The sequence below is a fragment of the Motacilla alba genome, chromosome 3 (assembly GCF_015832195.1).
Source record: "Motacilla alba alba isolate MOTALB_02 chromosome 3, Motacilla_alba_V1.0_pri, whole genome shotgun sequence".
NCBI lineage: Eukaryota > Metazoa > Chordata > Aves > Passeriformes > Motacillidae > Motacilla > Motacilla alba.
The window spans coordinates 65,015,086-65,032,011 of NC_052018.1; the positions used below are offsets into that span (position 1 = coordinate 65,015,086).

The 16,926-nt window shown below is 39.7% G+C and overlaps 1 protein-coding gene across 7 annotated transcripts in view; it reads left to right on the plus strand.

Moving 5' to 3' along the window:
* The window catches only part of UTRN (utrophin), a 342,608-nt gene that overhangs the window by 30,431 nt on the left and 295,251 nt on the right, over positions 1 to 16,926 (plus strand). The window contains exon 1 of one of the 7 annotated variants that reach the window (XM_038130630.1): positions 3,800 to 4,121. The exons of 3 other annotated variants lie outside the window; for them this stretch is intronic. In XM_038130630.1, coding sequence (XP_037986558.1) covers positions 4,028 to 4,121 — 94 coding nt within the window. In that variant the 5' untranslated portion in view covers positions 3,800 to 4,027. Of the gene's footprint in view, positions 1 to 3,799; positions 4,122 to 6,447; positions 6,468 to 7,655; positions 8,359 to 16,926 lie in introns of those variants that run through there. 3 more of the 7 variants (XM_038130635.1, XM_038130629.1, XM_038130634.1) reach the window with 3 other exon arrangements.

The following is a 16,926-nucleotide window of genomic DNA, read 5'->3' on the forward strand; positions in this document are numbered from 1 at the left end:
CTCTGTTCCTCTTCCACAGTAGTGAGGGCCTTTACTGTATTGATAATGTTCTTTTCAGTAGAAAGCTTTATGCTGACATGAACCTGGCTGTGTGAAACAAGGTTTCAATGGAAATGCTAAAAACTCAGTGTTCTCCATGTGAATTTGCTGGTGTTGTGGGTTTCCTGGAAGTAGGGGTTAAACTAATAACTAGTTTCCATCAAAATGCAACAGGCATTTGAAACATTACTTTTGTTCGAGTTCCTGTTGCCCCTCCACCATCCTTCCTAGCATCTCCTTAGAAGCTCTTGTTTGCTTGCTGGAACAAGTATTGTGTGGCCTGCTAATTCAGATCATGCGTGGCAGGCCAGCAAAAAAAGTTGTCAGGTTGTTGTGGTGAAATAAAACATCCTGCACAAAATTATGGGGTGTTAATCCAACAGCATGAGAAGCTCTTAACTAAATGCTCATTACAGCAGTATTATAAAGGGTAGGACTAGGTAACAGGGAAGGACAGGTAACACAGGAACCTTGAGAAATGCTGAGCTTCCCCTCTAGGAAAACTCTTGGCTTGCTTGGCTCTCACCTTGGAGAAAGAGGGTGAAGGAGGAACTTTGTACCTCCTTGTTCTGCTCCCATAAGAAGTTCCTTAGATTTGTTTTTTCCACTCTGCAATGAACCTAAGCCTTTCTCTATGGACTTGTATGGAAGAGTGGAAGTTCAGAGCAGGGCTACCCAAGGCCTACTTGGAACACAACTGGAAGGAGGCAGATTGTGAAAAAGAAGCCAGTTTCCTCTTCTCAGAGTCAAGGCATTCAAAGCTCCTGGATGGCTCCCAGAAGGCATAGAAGAAATGGAAACCAATCTCATTACAGATTGTCTTGCATACAGGGGAGTTTTATAATTAAAGGATGTTGCCCTCTGCTCCCATTGTTGTTTGCTTCTCTGAACTTTAATTTTACTCTGAACCCTGTGCTGACTGTGTATATACTGGGGCTGTGATAGAAAAGTGATCTTAAGTATTTATGAGCTCACCTTCAAATGAATGGGTACAATTATTTGAGTTTTTTTCCCCTCTTTTTTTTCCTTTTTCCCCCCTACCTCTAGGTGCTTTTTTGCTTTTCCATCCCCTGCTGTCTGGACTAAGCTATAGATGATTAGTGTTTCACAGATGAAGTGTGGCATTCAGACCTACTCCTCAACAAGGGCTGAATTGTCATCCAAGCTCCAGTCCTTCTGAAAACTGTTATAGCAAGCTTGTCATGTGTTGAGTGTAGCCTTGTTCTTCAAGCTTTGTAATACATGGGCAAACATAAAAAGACATGATTTCTACTTACTAGGCTTCTAGTTAGGTTTCCCTCTACTTCTGTCTTCCCACAGTAGTTTCTGCTGGTCTGTTTGGCTGGTCTTTTTTATCATACATGATAAGAAGCCTAGGCAGCCAGCCAGCTGCTGTGGAACTATAATAGGGCCAGTGGCATGTACAAAATTTGATTACTGCTGTCAACACCAGAGAGAATAGAAGAGAGCACGTACTCCAGTCAGAGAGCTACTAAATAAATGGCCTGATGAATTCAGTAGTAGTAGAAGTAAGACCATCTTCCTCCTAAGGAATGAAGTGGTTTGTGGGTAGAGCGTATACTAGTACATTGAGCTCTGGAGTTAGGTTAAAAACTTTGTCTTCCTTTGCCTCCTTCAAAGATTACTTTGACCAGAATTTTCAATTTCTCTTCTGTTTATCTGCTCTTGCAGTTAATGTATGGATTTCACACCTAATACTTCATATTCACAGAGGCCATGGTTTCACTTTTAAAATTTAGCTTAAAAATATTCCTGCCATCCTAAAGCTAACTTCTTTGCGGATGGGTTCAGATATGACACTCTTTCATGCTAGTAATTCTATTTCTGTTTAGGCAGGAGATGTTTGTTTTTTTTATTTAAACGCAGTGTAACAACCTCCCACCTTCCCCCCCCCCCCCACCCCCACCCCGAAGTTAATAGATATTTTCAGTGTATATTCTTGTTGAAATGTTGGATTTTTGAGGTAAAACCTGATGTTAGATAAATGGTTTCTCTGATGTTCATGGGGCAGCTGCTGATGTCAGGCAGAGCTTGGACTGAGCTTCTCTGGAAGCTCTGGTGCATGAATGATTCACTCAGCTTCTCCAATACCTTCACACTGAATGAAGTTCAAGGGACTGATGGAGTCAGAGTGGTGTTTCTATAACTGCTCTCACTGACTGCAATCACTTCCTCATTTGAGAAGTGGTAAACCCAGAAATGTTGTCACAAACTCACTGACTCGTGAAACTTGTGCTTATTCTTCAGTCTTGCCAAGTGTGGGTGGGCCTTGGAGCAGCAGGGACTAAGCTGAGGTGAGGTATTGGATACACAGGAGAGCATTCTTAGGGAATTCAGACCAGTGTCATCAAAACTTGAAAAAAGGGACATGTGGTGCTGTTGGTAAGACTTCTGGCATATGTGCATGTCTGTCTGCTAATTCTCATAATTTATTTGGTGGAGTTGGCAGTGTCTTTTTGTTTTGTGCTTGGGCAGTGCTTGGCACAGTAAGGTTTGTATTTATATTTACAAAATACATCCTTGTTTGTTTCAAAAATAGAAATTCTGTCTTTAAAACTTTTATTACCTTTCCACTTCGGTCTTGTTTGCATGGTTCACAGAAATGTTTGGATACAAATGTCTGATTTAGCCCCCTGAATGTATGGTTGTCTTTATTAATGGAAACAAAACTCCTTTTGTGTGAAGCCTTTCTGCCTTCAACTTTAAGGAATTCTTGAATTTGGGGAAAAACATCCAACCCACAAATTTAAATAAGACCAACTTCTGGCCCACAAAACTTAAAAGAAAAATCTGATCTTGATTTCTCCCTCCTTCCCTTCTCTGAAAAGTATCTGAGGTGTGATACAGTAAACTGTCCTGACTGGATATTAATGAAGAGAAGGGAGCTGTATCTAGAACATTTGTCTTACAGCATGATACAATGAGACAGGCAGACAAATCAAACAGCCTCTGTCTTTCTGCTTTTGAAACCAATTCTGTGGTTTAGAATGCTCCTCTCTGGTCGAAGTGCCTGTACTTGGGTGTTCTAGCTAATCTCCTCTTGCATGACTTTGCAAGTAATGTGACTATTGGAATTCTGTACAGTTCAGTAACTGAAAGTGTGGGATATGGAGTTTCATAAGTACAGTATTTGGAGTCCTCTTAATTTGGTTATAAAGTTGGCCACAGGCTTTTGAAGACAGAGGGATTCAATCTGCTTTTTGTCCTGGTGGTAAGCACAGTTTAAAGGCCCACTTGAAAATAACTCTGATCTTATCACAGCCCTGCATTACCAATTTTCTGCTTTACTGTTCCTTGCTGTGTCTTATTTGGAATTACAGCACAGTGGAGAGGGCATGCCTAATCAGAGTTTGTAATTTTTGACTTGGAGGTTTATTTGTACAACTTCCTTTATGTGCTATAGTATGTTTAAAATTTCTTGTGCTTTTTTGAAAGGCCATTGAAAGATGTGGATGCTTACTTTGAAGAGTTGTTCTGGTATTATGTTCTGTTGAATGAGTGAAAAAAGTGTTGTAGTGATACTGCAAACTTTTTACAGAATGAATACTAAAAATATTTAGGATTTTTAAAAGGAATATGGTTCTTGACCAGAGATTTTGATTTGAACAGAAAAGGAAAGTTACCATCAGCTTTCCCATTTTCTGTTTGTGGAATTTAACTTGCCAGTTCTCTGAAAGCTGGAGTGTCCTCCCGTTTTCATAAGCAGTAGCAAACCAGCTTATTTATCTGATTTTAAACAGAAAAGAAATCTCAATTAGCTTGAAGTCTGTTACTACAGCAGCCTTTTTTAAAGGTTGGTTTCCTGACTGGTTCCTGTCAGTCACTGTGTGGCTGAATGTGTCAAACCCTCGGAGGAAAACCAGCGCTTCCCTCCCCCTTGAATCCCAGCATGCAGTTCTTGCATGGGTACTAGCGTGTACTTCCTCTCCATCTTCACTTTCCTGTTATTCAAAACCTGAGCTTGATCATGAGCGTTCAAACAGCCAAAAAAGTTGTGTGGAAAAAGTACAAAGTTGCTGCACCTCGGCATACTGACCGGCAGACCTGTTACGCTCCGCTGGGTGAGTGCTTCCCTGTGTTCTGAAGGCTGTGGTAGATGAAAGTATCCAGGCATGTGGGTCTGTTTTTATCTTCTACACCTGATGAGAGCTGCTTTTCTTAACTTTGCAGAAGTTTATTTATGCTGACAGAGCAGGTGGTGGAAGGCATGGCAGGAAACAGAGCGGCGAAGGGCTGTTTTCTGTGGCGCTGCTCCGTTGCAAGTGTTGCGTGAGCTCTGGCTGTGTCACACCTGCTGACATAAGATCCTCTTGGTAATGCTTGTGTTGTGGGCTTCCCTTTCACCTGGAACAGTAGCTTGTTCATGACAGAAATTTTAGTGTTGTTCTGTCTGATTGAAATTCTTCATGTCCCTAATTTTCCTAAACCATGCATTAAATTTTGGTGATTTCAGTATTTACTTGTTTTGATTCTTTACAGTTCTGCCTAGTGTGCCTTTTGGTACATTTGAGTGTATAAACTTACAGCAGTTCTTTGACACCCCACAAGTTTTTCTCCTCATTTTGGTGGTATCTCAAGAGAGCTGTATTTCCTGTAATTTGGAAAGAATGTTTTCTGGAGGGATGCTTTGGAAGAGAAGAAATTTGGGATATTATTCTTTCCTCTTCCTTTTGCCATCTTTCATACCTACTCTGACTGAAATTTCATGTGTTGTCTCGTCTGTTTTTTGACTGGGGCCAAAAATCACAGATTGGCAAGGAAAAGACAATTTGATTATTCCTAGTACCTGTGAATATGCTATGTAGATACAGTCAGTAATTGACAGGTGGAAATTATTTTGTGAATTGGTGTCAGAACTTTGAGAAAGCAGATTGTGTTGATCAATAAAGAATTTGGTCCACTTGACTTTTGATGTGGGTTTTTTGTTACAAAGCTGGAATCTGAAGATGGATTTTTAGAAAGAGAAACAAAAATCCTCTGAAGATATATCAATGTAATGGCTAAATTTAGAGTAAAATGATGGGCTGGGACTCTGATTTCATGTACAATTGCTTCTAGAACAATGAGTTGGATTTGGATATATGCCAGTTTAGCTGAGAGCAGAAACTTTTCCTTTATGGCTCAGTCCAAACTTCCTTAAGAAACTGACAAAAATGTTAAGAAAACTCAGTAATGTGAGCGGAGTTGCTTTTGACTGACTCTGGAGAGCTCAGTAAATTATAGGTTGGAGCGATCTAGTGTTCTTCAAAATCTGCACGTATTCAGCTTTTGAATGTGAGACATCTGCAGTTGATCATTCTTGGACAGTTAGCAGTAGGAGAAAATCAATCTGCTTGGTTTTAACCTCGGCTGCTGTTCATGGAAGTTGTTTGTTCTGGCTCTGTGTGTATTGGTGTAGGTTTTTTTGGACTAGTTCTTGGGGTTTTTTTCCTTTCTTCTTTTTTTTGTTATATTTTTAGAAGAGCATAAACTTGGGACAGGAGTTATAACCAGCCATGTAGTTAACTGATGAACACTGCAGTTGTGAAACCTCTGAAATGTTCATCTGTGGGATAATAGGAGGGTCAATCTCTCTGAGGTTTTATATCTCAACCCTTCAGGTCTTTTTAACACGTAAGTGCACATGTTTGTGATTTGGTGATGTTTGTGTGTCTATGGATGATTTCTCTGGCGCTTGCTCCAGGTGGCTAGGCTAAGGTGTAAACCTAGGTGAGCAGCAGCTACGTGCTGCTCAGGTGCTTTATATGATTGAGCACAGTGTTTACTGATTGTTTCTTAAAGCCTGTTTAAATCTGAGCTAAGAGCCCTCAGCTTTTAAAAGAACATAGATCATGGCTGATAAGTTGCAGTTATAATTTTTCTTAATCAAGCAGCAGGATTTTTTTCAGGTAATCTGTTTAATTATAATCTTTGTAACTGTTCATAAAGTATAGCACTGTACATTTGCTTTTCAAGAGAGTCATAGTCCCACATTCATTGTCATCTCACTTTTTTTAAAACTTTATATTTGGAGACTGTGAGGGAATTTGGCTTTGCTCACTTAGTGTGTTGGAAATGCACATAGGAGGGAAAAAAATCTGAAAAAAAGCTAGAAGGTAAGAGGCATGGAAGGGAAAATGAGGAAAAAAACCTGAAGGTAAAATAAATTTGGCATGTGTGTGTGTGCTGTGGTGGAGAGGTCATTCTCTGAGAGGACAGGATTTTTAATGATGCAGTACTGGAAATAGTCAGGGAAAAAATGGGTGGAGAAGTTGGAAGGGGTGTGTATGTAATTGTTTCTTCATGTCCTTTGCTTTTCACAGAAATCTAGAAAATAAATAACAGGGACACTTTTCAGTCAGCAGAGGTTTGGCTTTGGCTTTTTTGGTTGTGTGCTTGCTGTGAGAATTGGCAGGGACTGGAGGAAGGTAGGTTGAAGCTCATACCTGATAAAGTATCCAATTGTAAATTAATTGGTTTGGGTGACAATAAAGTGGATAAGACTAACTTCTGTTCTCTGAAGCCTAAACAGCACAACTAAGTTTTGTCAGAGATTGATTTATGGTCAATAGATATAAATAATGGGCAACATACTAAATAATTTAGCTCATCTGTTGGGATGCCCTTCTTTATAACAGTCTAATCTGTCTTAATAACTTCTTAAATTCTCAAGCTGGTGACAGGCACTGGGAGTGTGGTGGCACTGGTAGGCTACTGGTGCCTAACTGTTACCAAAGCTTACTCTAAGAGGAGAAAAAAGAAGGGATCTTGTACTTTTTTTGCCTGTTCGAACAAAAGGGCTTTCTTCATTGCTGTTCCATGCCATGGGAAATAATTTATGTTGTTCTAGTAAAATTTCTGAAACTGTTGCAGGAAAATGATTGGGTTGTTTTGTGTTTACATATACATATTCTACTGTTGTGGCACTATTTGATGTGATTATTTAATAAAATATTTTTTCCACCTCAACTGCCTCATTACCCAGATGGAAATCACCCTGTCATTGGAGGAGAGGCTACTTAACCTGTGTTACAGAGGCAGGAAAAGATGCTGGCTCTATGAAACTTTCTGAAAGGGATTGCCTTGTGGAACTTTTTCTGTAAAATGTCAACTCCTGAAGCCAGTAAAGCACTCTACAGTAACTGAATGATCTATTTAGAATCTTAGCATTATGTGACTAGATATTATTTTGTTATTTTATTCATACCGTAGTCAACAGAAGCAAAAGATCAATTTACATTTTGTTTGTGAATTAATTGTGCAGCCACCATCCCAGTGGTTGAAATGAGTGTTACTTTTCAATAGTAGTAGAAGGCGATGGCAATGACATGACTGAGGTATTTTGCAAACAGGTAGATAGTTTGAGACCATATATTCTGAAACTCTGCATTTAGCTTCTGTTACCATTTGTGTCTCTGGAAATCTCAGAAGCACTAGCCTATAAACAATAAACTTTCTTTCAGGTAGGAAGGTATTTGTCTGTGTTCCCACGAGATATATGCACTGATAGCAGCTTGAAATTGAGACCACACACAAGCTGGTACAATAGTCAAACTAATATTTATGGTGTTTGTATTACTGTCAACTCTGATCTTATTAGTTGTTTAGTACAGCTGTGTTGGTCCTCAAATCTGTTTGATTTCAAACAACTCTAGCTTTTAAACACTTGAAAATGGTGTATTTCCTTTTTGGCAGCAGGTGAAGTATGTGTTCTGAAATACAGCATGGTTGTAAATAGAAACAGCTTTACATAGTAATTACATCACGTTACCTTTTGGGTCTTCAAGGGAACTTATTGTCAAGATCTGAAAGACTTTAAAAAACTCTTCTTAGGTACATTAAACTCTTAAATGCACGTAGGTACTGAAAAAGGGGAAAATATTTTCTGTTGTCCTGTAGTGGAGTCCCCTTTTTAAGCTGTGGGGGGGAGTGTTCGGCTGCGGGCCGCAGCCTGTGTCCCTGTGCTCCGTGTGGGACAGAGCGGTGCCCGTGACTCAGCTCTGCCGGGCGAGGATCCGCCTTCCCCGGACCGGTGAATTGTCTGCCGCTGGATCACTTTAATGTTCTGACTGAAATGGTGCGACCCTTAACTTGAGGGCTCCATCTGCTTCCTGCCCTCGTCCCTGATGAATAGGGCAGGAATTGGCAGCAGTGTGGTCAGCTATGTGACCTCATTTGTGTGGCGTCTGGGTGGAGCGCCCCGATCTTCGCTAGGCGAGCAGCTGAGAAAGCGAATTGCAGCAATTCCCTGGCTGAGCCTCCAGCGGGTGAAACCCGGGCTCGCTGCAGGGCAAGGAGATGCCTTCACTCTGACGCTTGGTACGTGCGGAGATGAATTTCTGTCGAAGCGTTTAGAAAAGCAGCGAAATGGTTCGAGGATTCTCTGCAGAAATCGGGCAATGTGCTGTCCGAGTTCCGTGTGGTGCAGGGTGACGGTCAACAGCTTTGTCCTTGTGCCTGCCCGAATCAAAGCTGCCACACAAGCGTGCACTGGCAGCCCTCGCTAATAATTGGCGGTCAACAGAGCATTCCGGGTCCTTTGTGCAGATGGAAGCAGAGTGCTTGTATCTGTCCTGTTGAATTTCACTGCAGTGTGGGTTTTGTACTGTAGTTGTGACGCAGCTCCTCTTTATTGAGATAGTGTTGCTCAGGGTTAACTGTCCTGGGTGTGATTAACTCCAAATTAAGGCCTGTGGTATGATATGCCAACTTGGAGTGCATAGGTCCTATCCCTCCCCATTTGGCGAACTGGTTCTAGCTTCTAGCCCAGTGCTTTTGTGAGGTTGCCCCTCGCTGTCCACCAACATCACGGCTTCAGGACTGCCTGCCCCTGGGTTGAAAGAAAGTGTCCTGCTTGGCTTTATGAGCTGCTGATGTGCAGCCTTTAATACTGTTTCTCTTTCTCTGAGCTATACTTTCTACCCTGATAAAATTGTACAGCTCAATCATTTTAAGCTTCAGATTATTTTAAAAGGTTCTTAGCTGGTTTAATACCTTGTAATGCAAAATATTTTAAAGTAATTTGTAAAACACTCTGTGCAGACCACTGAAATTAACTTCTGCTCCCAGCTCAGCTATAGTAAAATCAATATTTACTTGGCTTGTGTGACCAGAGTTGCCTTAATATACAAGGAAAACATTTCCACTGCTGCTTTTAAGGTAGCAAAGAGATAGTAAAGCTGTTACTTTCTGGAAGCAGAATAATAGATCCCCTCTAAAGCTACTTTTTTTCCTCCTAAAGTCCTTATGCAGATTCTTTTGCCAAATTTTTCAGGCACACCCCTTTCTAAAAGGTTAGTTGCCATTTCTCCACTTCTAATGAAGAAAGCAAATTAATACAATCTGTTTAGTTGTTGCAAATAATTGTGAACTTGGAATTGAATTTTTGAAAGCTAATCTGTAAATAGCATCCAGTTTGTTTTTCTGATTTTCTGTAATGTTGTTTTTACATTGTATTTTTTTTACCAAACAATTTGCTACTAATTCTTGTGGTTTTCCTTTTGGTGAATAAGTCGTAGGTTTTAGCTTGCTGATGACAAATTGAGATTGAAGGATAATACACTGGGATTCTTAGCCTTGTGTACAAGAAAGCCATAAAACTCTGTCACCTGATGTCTTACCATCATTTCCATATCTGTTGCCATAAAATCTCATGCAAGCATTCCTTATCTTATCTGCAAGCAGTAACTGCAGTAGCTTGGAAAAAAGTTCCAAGTGTGGGTTACACAGATAACTTTCCTGTGGGAACATGCCTCAACCTTTTGTTTAGTAGTCTTGAATGCAGGTAGAGTCGCCCACAGTGTTCAAGCTCATTTCTCATTAATATAAGTGAGAGAAAATGTAGTTGGTGAACTCGAGTATCAAATGATGGTGTACTTTGCTGTATTAAGCAAGCAGTAAATGTGCTGTGCAGCTAAATGGAAGCAAGTATTTTTTCCTTTCAGTTTTTGATCTATGAACTGAACTGATGATAAAAAAAAATTGTTAGCAGAAAGACTTGCAAGTCCTAATACCTAGACAGAATTAAACCAATCACAGTATGCTTCTTGTGTTTTTAGTCTCTCATATAGTTGTGGTATATTCTTGAAAATAATCAAGCTGTCAGTTATTCCCACTTCAGTGCACAGTGGCAACCTTCTCTTGGAGGTGCTCTTTAGTTTAAGTAATTTATCTACCTGTCACTAAGGGGGGAAAAAATGCTTATTTTAACCAAAATTTTTTTTAGGTTTGTATCTGAAAGAGAAACCAAGGCATTGCTGATAATGCAAGATGTTAACTTTCCAAGATGTTTTGTTTTACAATGGATTAATATCAGAAAACAGTGCTATTTAACTCATTTTTAGAATCCAGTGATTTGCATTATAGTGAGCAATACTATAAAAGACTTTATAGAGCATTCACCTTTCTTCTCTGGGTTTTTTTAAAATGTATTTGGTGGCTTATTTGGGTTTTTTTTTTTGTGTCTTCTATTGTTTTTGTTAAAGTAATAACTCTAAGAGTTTGTCCTCAGGAGTTGAGCTGGAATTATTTTATGGCCAGGTAAACTAGCTTGCTCTATCTTATTGGACATTCTTCTCTGAGCTAAGGGGAAAGATTTTTCTGTATAAATTGCTGTAGTTGTGCCTTCTTGCAGTTAATATTGTCTTTCTCTGCAAAGCAAGTTTGCTGTTCAGCCCATTTGGTAGGTTGACTTTGGTAGCTGCCAAATGCCCACCCAACTACGCCCTCACTCTCCTCTCAATTGGACAGAGGGAGAAAAATAAGACTGAAGGCTCATGGGTTGAAATAGGGGTGGGGATATCACTTGCCAGTTTGAACTGTGGGCAAAACAGACTTCATTGAGGGGAATTTTTTTTAACTTACTGACAATTAGTATAGGATAGAGTGAAACAAGAAGGAAAAATGAAAACGCTTTCTACTTCCCTGTCTCTATTCTTCCCAGACTTAATCTCACTCTTTAATTCCCAAATCCTTGCCACCCTCCCGCAATGAGAATGAAAAAGCTTGCTTATTTAAATTACGTCTTCAACTGGAATGTTTTTTGAGACAAAAGTTGGAATTTCTTAGCAGACACATGCAGTCAACTCTTAGCAAGAGTATGAGCTTAAAAACCCTATGGTCCAAACATTTTCAGATGGTAGAAATGGACTCTTGGTCTAAAACAAACTTAAATATATCTGAAAATAATTCAAAGTGTGGTTTAGCAAGTATGTTAATGCTTGTGGGAGCGGGGTTTGTTTGGGTGATAGTATGTCCTTGTGCCTTTCTTTATCATGTGTGACTCTCAAACCTACACAAATGAAGCCCATGTTTTAGGCATGCAGACTTGCTTTGAGTGCTTGTAGCATCTTGGAAGTGGTCGGAAAGTGGTCCTGGCTAGCTGCTAAGCATGCGCAGTGCTCTCCTGCTTGTGATGGCATCAACTGAAGGAGCCTGCAGGAGCAGTGAGGCTGGCTCACAGCCAGCGTCAGCAGGAGCAGGGGATGCTTGCTAGCCCCTTTTGCTGAAGTCCTGGCATGGTGTTCCTTATTCCTGCACGTGCCCTGTCTCCAGTCCCCTGTGCATGCTTGGTAGCTGTCATCCTCCAGAGGGATAGAGGGTGAGTCAGAACTCAGTGACAACGTGTATATTCTATCAGCCTTGTCCTGCTCAGTATCCTTGAACATTATACACAGCAGAGTAATATCAGGTAAATAATTAGCTACTGTTTTTACAGTGTGAATACTAGCCAAAAAAATTTACTCTAGCCAGTAAATGTAACACCCCACAAAAAATAGCCCTAACAAATCCAAACAGAACAAAACAGATCTGTGTATATAAATTATCAGTGGCTGAAGGAATTAGGAAAAATAAATGTTGTTCATCAGTTCAGTAGTTTAGCATGCAGTCCTGCCAGAGCCATTGCTCCTTGTTCAATTCAAAATTGTATGTGACACAATAAATAAATCTCTATCCATCTTATTTTTCATAGTGTAGTCTGGGGGAGCAGAGCAAAATTGATGCAAGAGTCGGTAGAAGTTCCTGTAAAAGGGTTCAAACAGCAACAGGTCTTGGGGAAATGCTCTACTGGCTTAGCACTAACTCTTGAAGACTTTTGAGACAAATAGATAACCTCTGATTCTCTTGTTTTATTATTGACTGCTTTGCAGTGAAAGAGTGTGCCTTCTCATGTCTGCTAAATCAAGCTTTTTTTCTTGTTTCTGTCTTTGCATATTCATTTTCCTGTTGTATTCTCATGCCATTATAAGTGAATTATTGAGCCTTCATCTGCAACAAACAAACCAAAAGTGCAGTTAAGAAAGTTAAAGTTCCAAACCAGTGTCTTGTGTTGTCAAAGAAACTGTTTTTTTGGGGAAATCTCCCTGATATAGGTAAGTGACATGGTGTTTGTTTTTTAACTTTGCACAATTATGGTTTTGCTGCTGCTATGGTGGTTTCTTGTGTAACCTTCAGCTTTTCTCCTTTTGTTATGCTTAAATACCTCTTTGAAGTTATTTGATAAATATTTTCCATTTCTCAGGCTTGTTTTATTTTTCCTGATCTTATAATATGACACTTCTGCATTTGTGCCTTAGCTCTTCAGGTTTTGTCTTAACTGATACCTGTCTGCAGGTATCAGTTCTGTCTGCATCTTCCTCCTTCCCAAATTCTTTTCTGCTGTCCCGTTGTTGGGAGACTGACATGATCCAGATGAAGAACTTGTGTCATAATTGATAAAATAAATACAAACATGCATGTTTCACCTTGGGCACTTTTAGTCCTTCCTTATTCTTCCTTCTCTCCCAAGAACGAGGATCCTCATCTACTGTTTTCTTGCATGGCCTCTCCTAATATGCTAAAATTAGAGAACGAAAGGTAGAAATTCAAGTTTTTCTTGAAGATTTTCATGTTTTGTTTTTTTGGTTTTTTTTTCTATAATGTTCATGTCTAAGAGGTGCAGTTATTACAACTGAGCAGCTGGAGTTCTGTGTCATCTTCTTATACTCCCCTACTGAGCCCAAATTTCATTCTGCTTTTGAGGGATTAGAGGGTTGATAGTCAGTATTAATTGTTTTTCCTTTTTGCAGCCATGTAAAGACTTGAGGAATAACAGTGAAGTGTTGTCACATGAATAGAAAGAGTGGAACAATGTGACAAGACTAAAGTTACTGAGCTTTTATTTGCTCAGTTTTTAGCAAGTTGTTGTTTATAATATATACTTATCTCTGCAGGGCTGCAGACAAGTCTCTCCATCATGTAGAAGGTTATAATTAAATGCACCAAAATTGAAATATGCATGGAAGGTCTCTAAGCCATCTCTTAATTATGCTAATTCTTTTGAGAGCAAAAATCTTCACATACATTGCCTTTTCCCCTAGCCTCTTTAGAAGTCCACTCTGACTCTTTCTTTGCACTTTTCCCCTTTCACTCAGTTTTCACTTGTCGTTTACAAAATTCGAGGCTTCTGTTTCTGAATAAACTGAAGTCTGCAAATGCCATTTTCTGAAGCCAGTCGTGCCAGTTCATAGTTTGACTGAAATGATGCTGCAGGCTTAAGCATGCCTGTATTGCCTTTTAAGCACTCCCAGAGCTCTTCTTAGCTGGACTTCGTAACTTTGAGGAGGATTCTAGGCAGTATTTAGTAGAATCATTCTATGAAGAAAAGGAAGACTGTATTTTCTTGCCACTTGAGTTACTCATCAATGTGAATTTTCATTTCCAAGCCTGTTGGACAGTGATGATGTATCTTGTGCTGTTTGGGCAAGTAGCAGGTAGGTAGGGGACTGACATTTAGGATGCATTTGGTTCTGCTACACCAGCTTGCAGATGTGTGTACAGCTGCAGGAATTCTTTCCTTTCTCACTTTGTAGTAGGCTTCATGCACACTTGGCTTTTGTGAAGGATCATTCTTCTGCTTGTGTGTCAGTGGTGAGCAGCCTGAAATATGAACGCTGTACTGCAGCTCGTTCCATGATCTTCAGACAGCAGTGTGCATGACTTCGTATGCCCTTCTGTACATCCTTACTACTATTTCCCACTTCCTTGCTTCTTTGCAGCTTAAAACATTTTGTTTTCTTTTTTTGTGCAGCTGCTTTTCTATTGTGTTCTGGACAAGAAAATACTGTAGCTTTAAGAGTTGCCTTAGTGTTGCAGTACTGTGGAAAATTGGAAGTAGCAGTTGACCCAGTGAAATTAGAGATCTTCAGGTATGAAGGTCTAATCTGTATTATGTGAATTAAGCTTCTTATGTCATTGTGTCAGGGATGAAAATGGTGTTTGGGATGTTTCTTAAAAAAACAAGTGGGTTTGTGATTTAGTTTTTAGGACTGTTGTCCAAAGGAACAAACAGCTGTAGAAAAGTCTTGTAATAACTTTAGTATTAAAACTGTTAAAGGTTTTCAACCATATTTATATTACAGTGGTTTAAGATAGTATGTTCAAGTGGGACAACTTAAAAGTTGTAGCAAATTTCATCAATCACATTGCTTTTGGTTTTACCCTGTGTGACACAGGTAAAACTGTGAGAAATACTGAAGTTATTTGTGATAGTTAGCAATGCAGAGTGTTGAAGGTAAACTTTTTTTGCTTTTTGATTTGTAGAAATGAATTTTAAAAATTGAGCTAAAAGTACTTTCTAGATACATTTCCCACTTTTCCCCCACATCACGTTTATAGTACACAAAGCTAAAGATTCAAAGGCAAGTCATATGATAACAGCAGCATCTTTAGGAGATGACCTTGTGATTTGTTCTGTTTATTTGACCCTGTCCTAACCACCTGTTCCTTCTTTGAAAGGTAATGTTTTAGTTTCAGAATTAAGAATCTGTCTCTTATTATCTTATTACCTTCAATGAGGTCTTACATTTATCTGCATAACCTGAAGAGTGTGGAATATGTGGGGGTTTTTTTTTTTGGTTTTTTTTTTGGTTTTTTTTTTTTTTTTTTTTTTTTTTTTTTGCCACTCAGCTTTATAGTTTGTGGTAAATTAAATGCATCATTTTATTGAGACTTTGAAATTCTTGTAAATGTCCATGAAGTTAATTTGTTGTAGTAGCTTTCTCACTCTGAAGTGCAAAAACATGTTAAATAGAAAACTGGCTTCTCTTAACCCCTTTGGGGAACCACATGAGTTTTTCTTTTCTTTCATAGACAGCCGGTCTTTTTGTGTGCTTCTGGGAATACATGTTTTCCTTACCCTATCTCTTTTCTCTCCCTCATTTGACCCTTCACTCTGAGCAGTAGCAAATCAATGTAGACCCTTCACAAGTTGCTCAAATGTGTTGGAGCAGTTGGGCTTTGCTTCACCAGAGCTGTCTGCTACTTGGGAGTGTTTGCATGGGCAGGTCTGACAGAACTAATGTGTGCCTGGCTCTTTGGGGAGCTGGGCATGTGCAGAGAAGGTGCTGAGAGATAACTTCAGACTGGGATGTTGCACTGAACCCCAGCTTTAGGCACAACTCTTGTTCTAGCTATGCTTATAGCATGCATTTTGGGAGATTGGGAAGTACTTGTTCAGTAAAACTGTTTGTAGCTAGAAATGTTATTTGACGCTACTTGCAAATAGCTTTTCTTTCAGGGGTGGGGTGAGGGTGGGGGTATCAAAGTCTGAGAAGAATTTCCCCCTTGCCTTATGTGATCCAGAGATGGTGATCTAATCCTGGCTTTTTCTGGGGTGGGAGTAAGGACTGATCTTAGTCTACTATGACATTGGAAAGTTAAAAGTATTTTTATTGTTTAAAAGTGTCCTGAGTTTCAAGATAAACCACTGAATTGGGGAAAATATTATTTTGTATTGAATCCAATGCTTTTGTCTGCTGCAGAGGCTGTACTTGGTATTTTGGTTTGCTGTATAGCTTGCCTTTTTTGCTGGCAAAGAGTAGATCTCCCATGCAGTTGTCATCATTTCCTCATCATTGTATGTAGTGGTGTCCACAGGTACTTACCATGAGCTAATACTTTTTCCATAGGCACATCTTTAATGGTACTTCCTCTAAAATACCTTGTTTTCACATTCTGGTTTGCAATTCAGGGATCTCTTCAGCCATAAATTATATCTGTCTTTTTGTGGACTCTTAATTCCATAAGCTTGTCTTGGCTTTTTTAGCCTGTTTATACTAGTGGCCTCATTTTTCATGTTTCACTGGTGGTTATCATCATTTTGGTCCTCAGGCTAGCAACATTCAGGCTGCAAGCTCCGTCCTCACTAAGGCATAGACACCTGTCTGCTTCAGGGACATTGACCTTTGGCAGAGGGCAAAAAAAACTGAATCCTGAGCCTCCTTGTTGCCTGGCTTTAGCACTGGGAAGGCATGCAAAAGAACCCTCTCTGAAAAAGCACCCAGGACAGGATTATACCTGTGAGTGTGACTGATCTACTGGAATAGTTGCCAGAGGCAGCAGTACTAATATGACACGTAATTATCTGTTTTGTAAGGTGATCTTTTTTTGTTGTTTAGCCAGTTTCTACAAAGGGTATGGTGATGTGTCTATTCCAAATTGTACACAAAACCACTTGAGATGTTAGAGTGACAGAAATCAAACTCTACATTTGCACAGGCTCTACCACAGTTCTCTTCAAAGCTTGTCATTAAATAATAAAAACATGGGGAATGGGATGTGTGCATCTATTCCTTTGCCTAAACAATGGACAGCTGAAAGCCTATGGCTCAGGTACTGCGAAAGGCTTGGTAGGTTTTGAACTTTGGTTGGTCTCCTTTTGACTGCTCTGTTGCTATATTTTCATTGAATTATACAACAGTTTGGGTTGAAAGGGGTCTTAAAGACCTTCTAGTTCCAAACTCCCTGTCATGGGCAGGGACGTCTTCCATTAGATGAGGTTGCTCAAAGCCCCATCTAATCTGGCTTGGAGCATTTTCAGGGATGGGCATCCACAGCTTCTTTGGACAG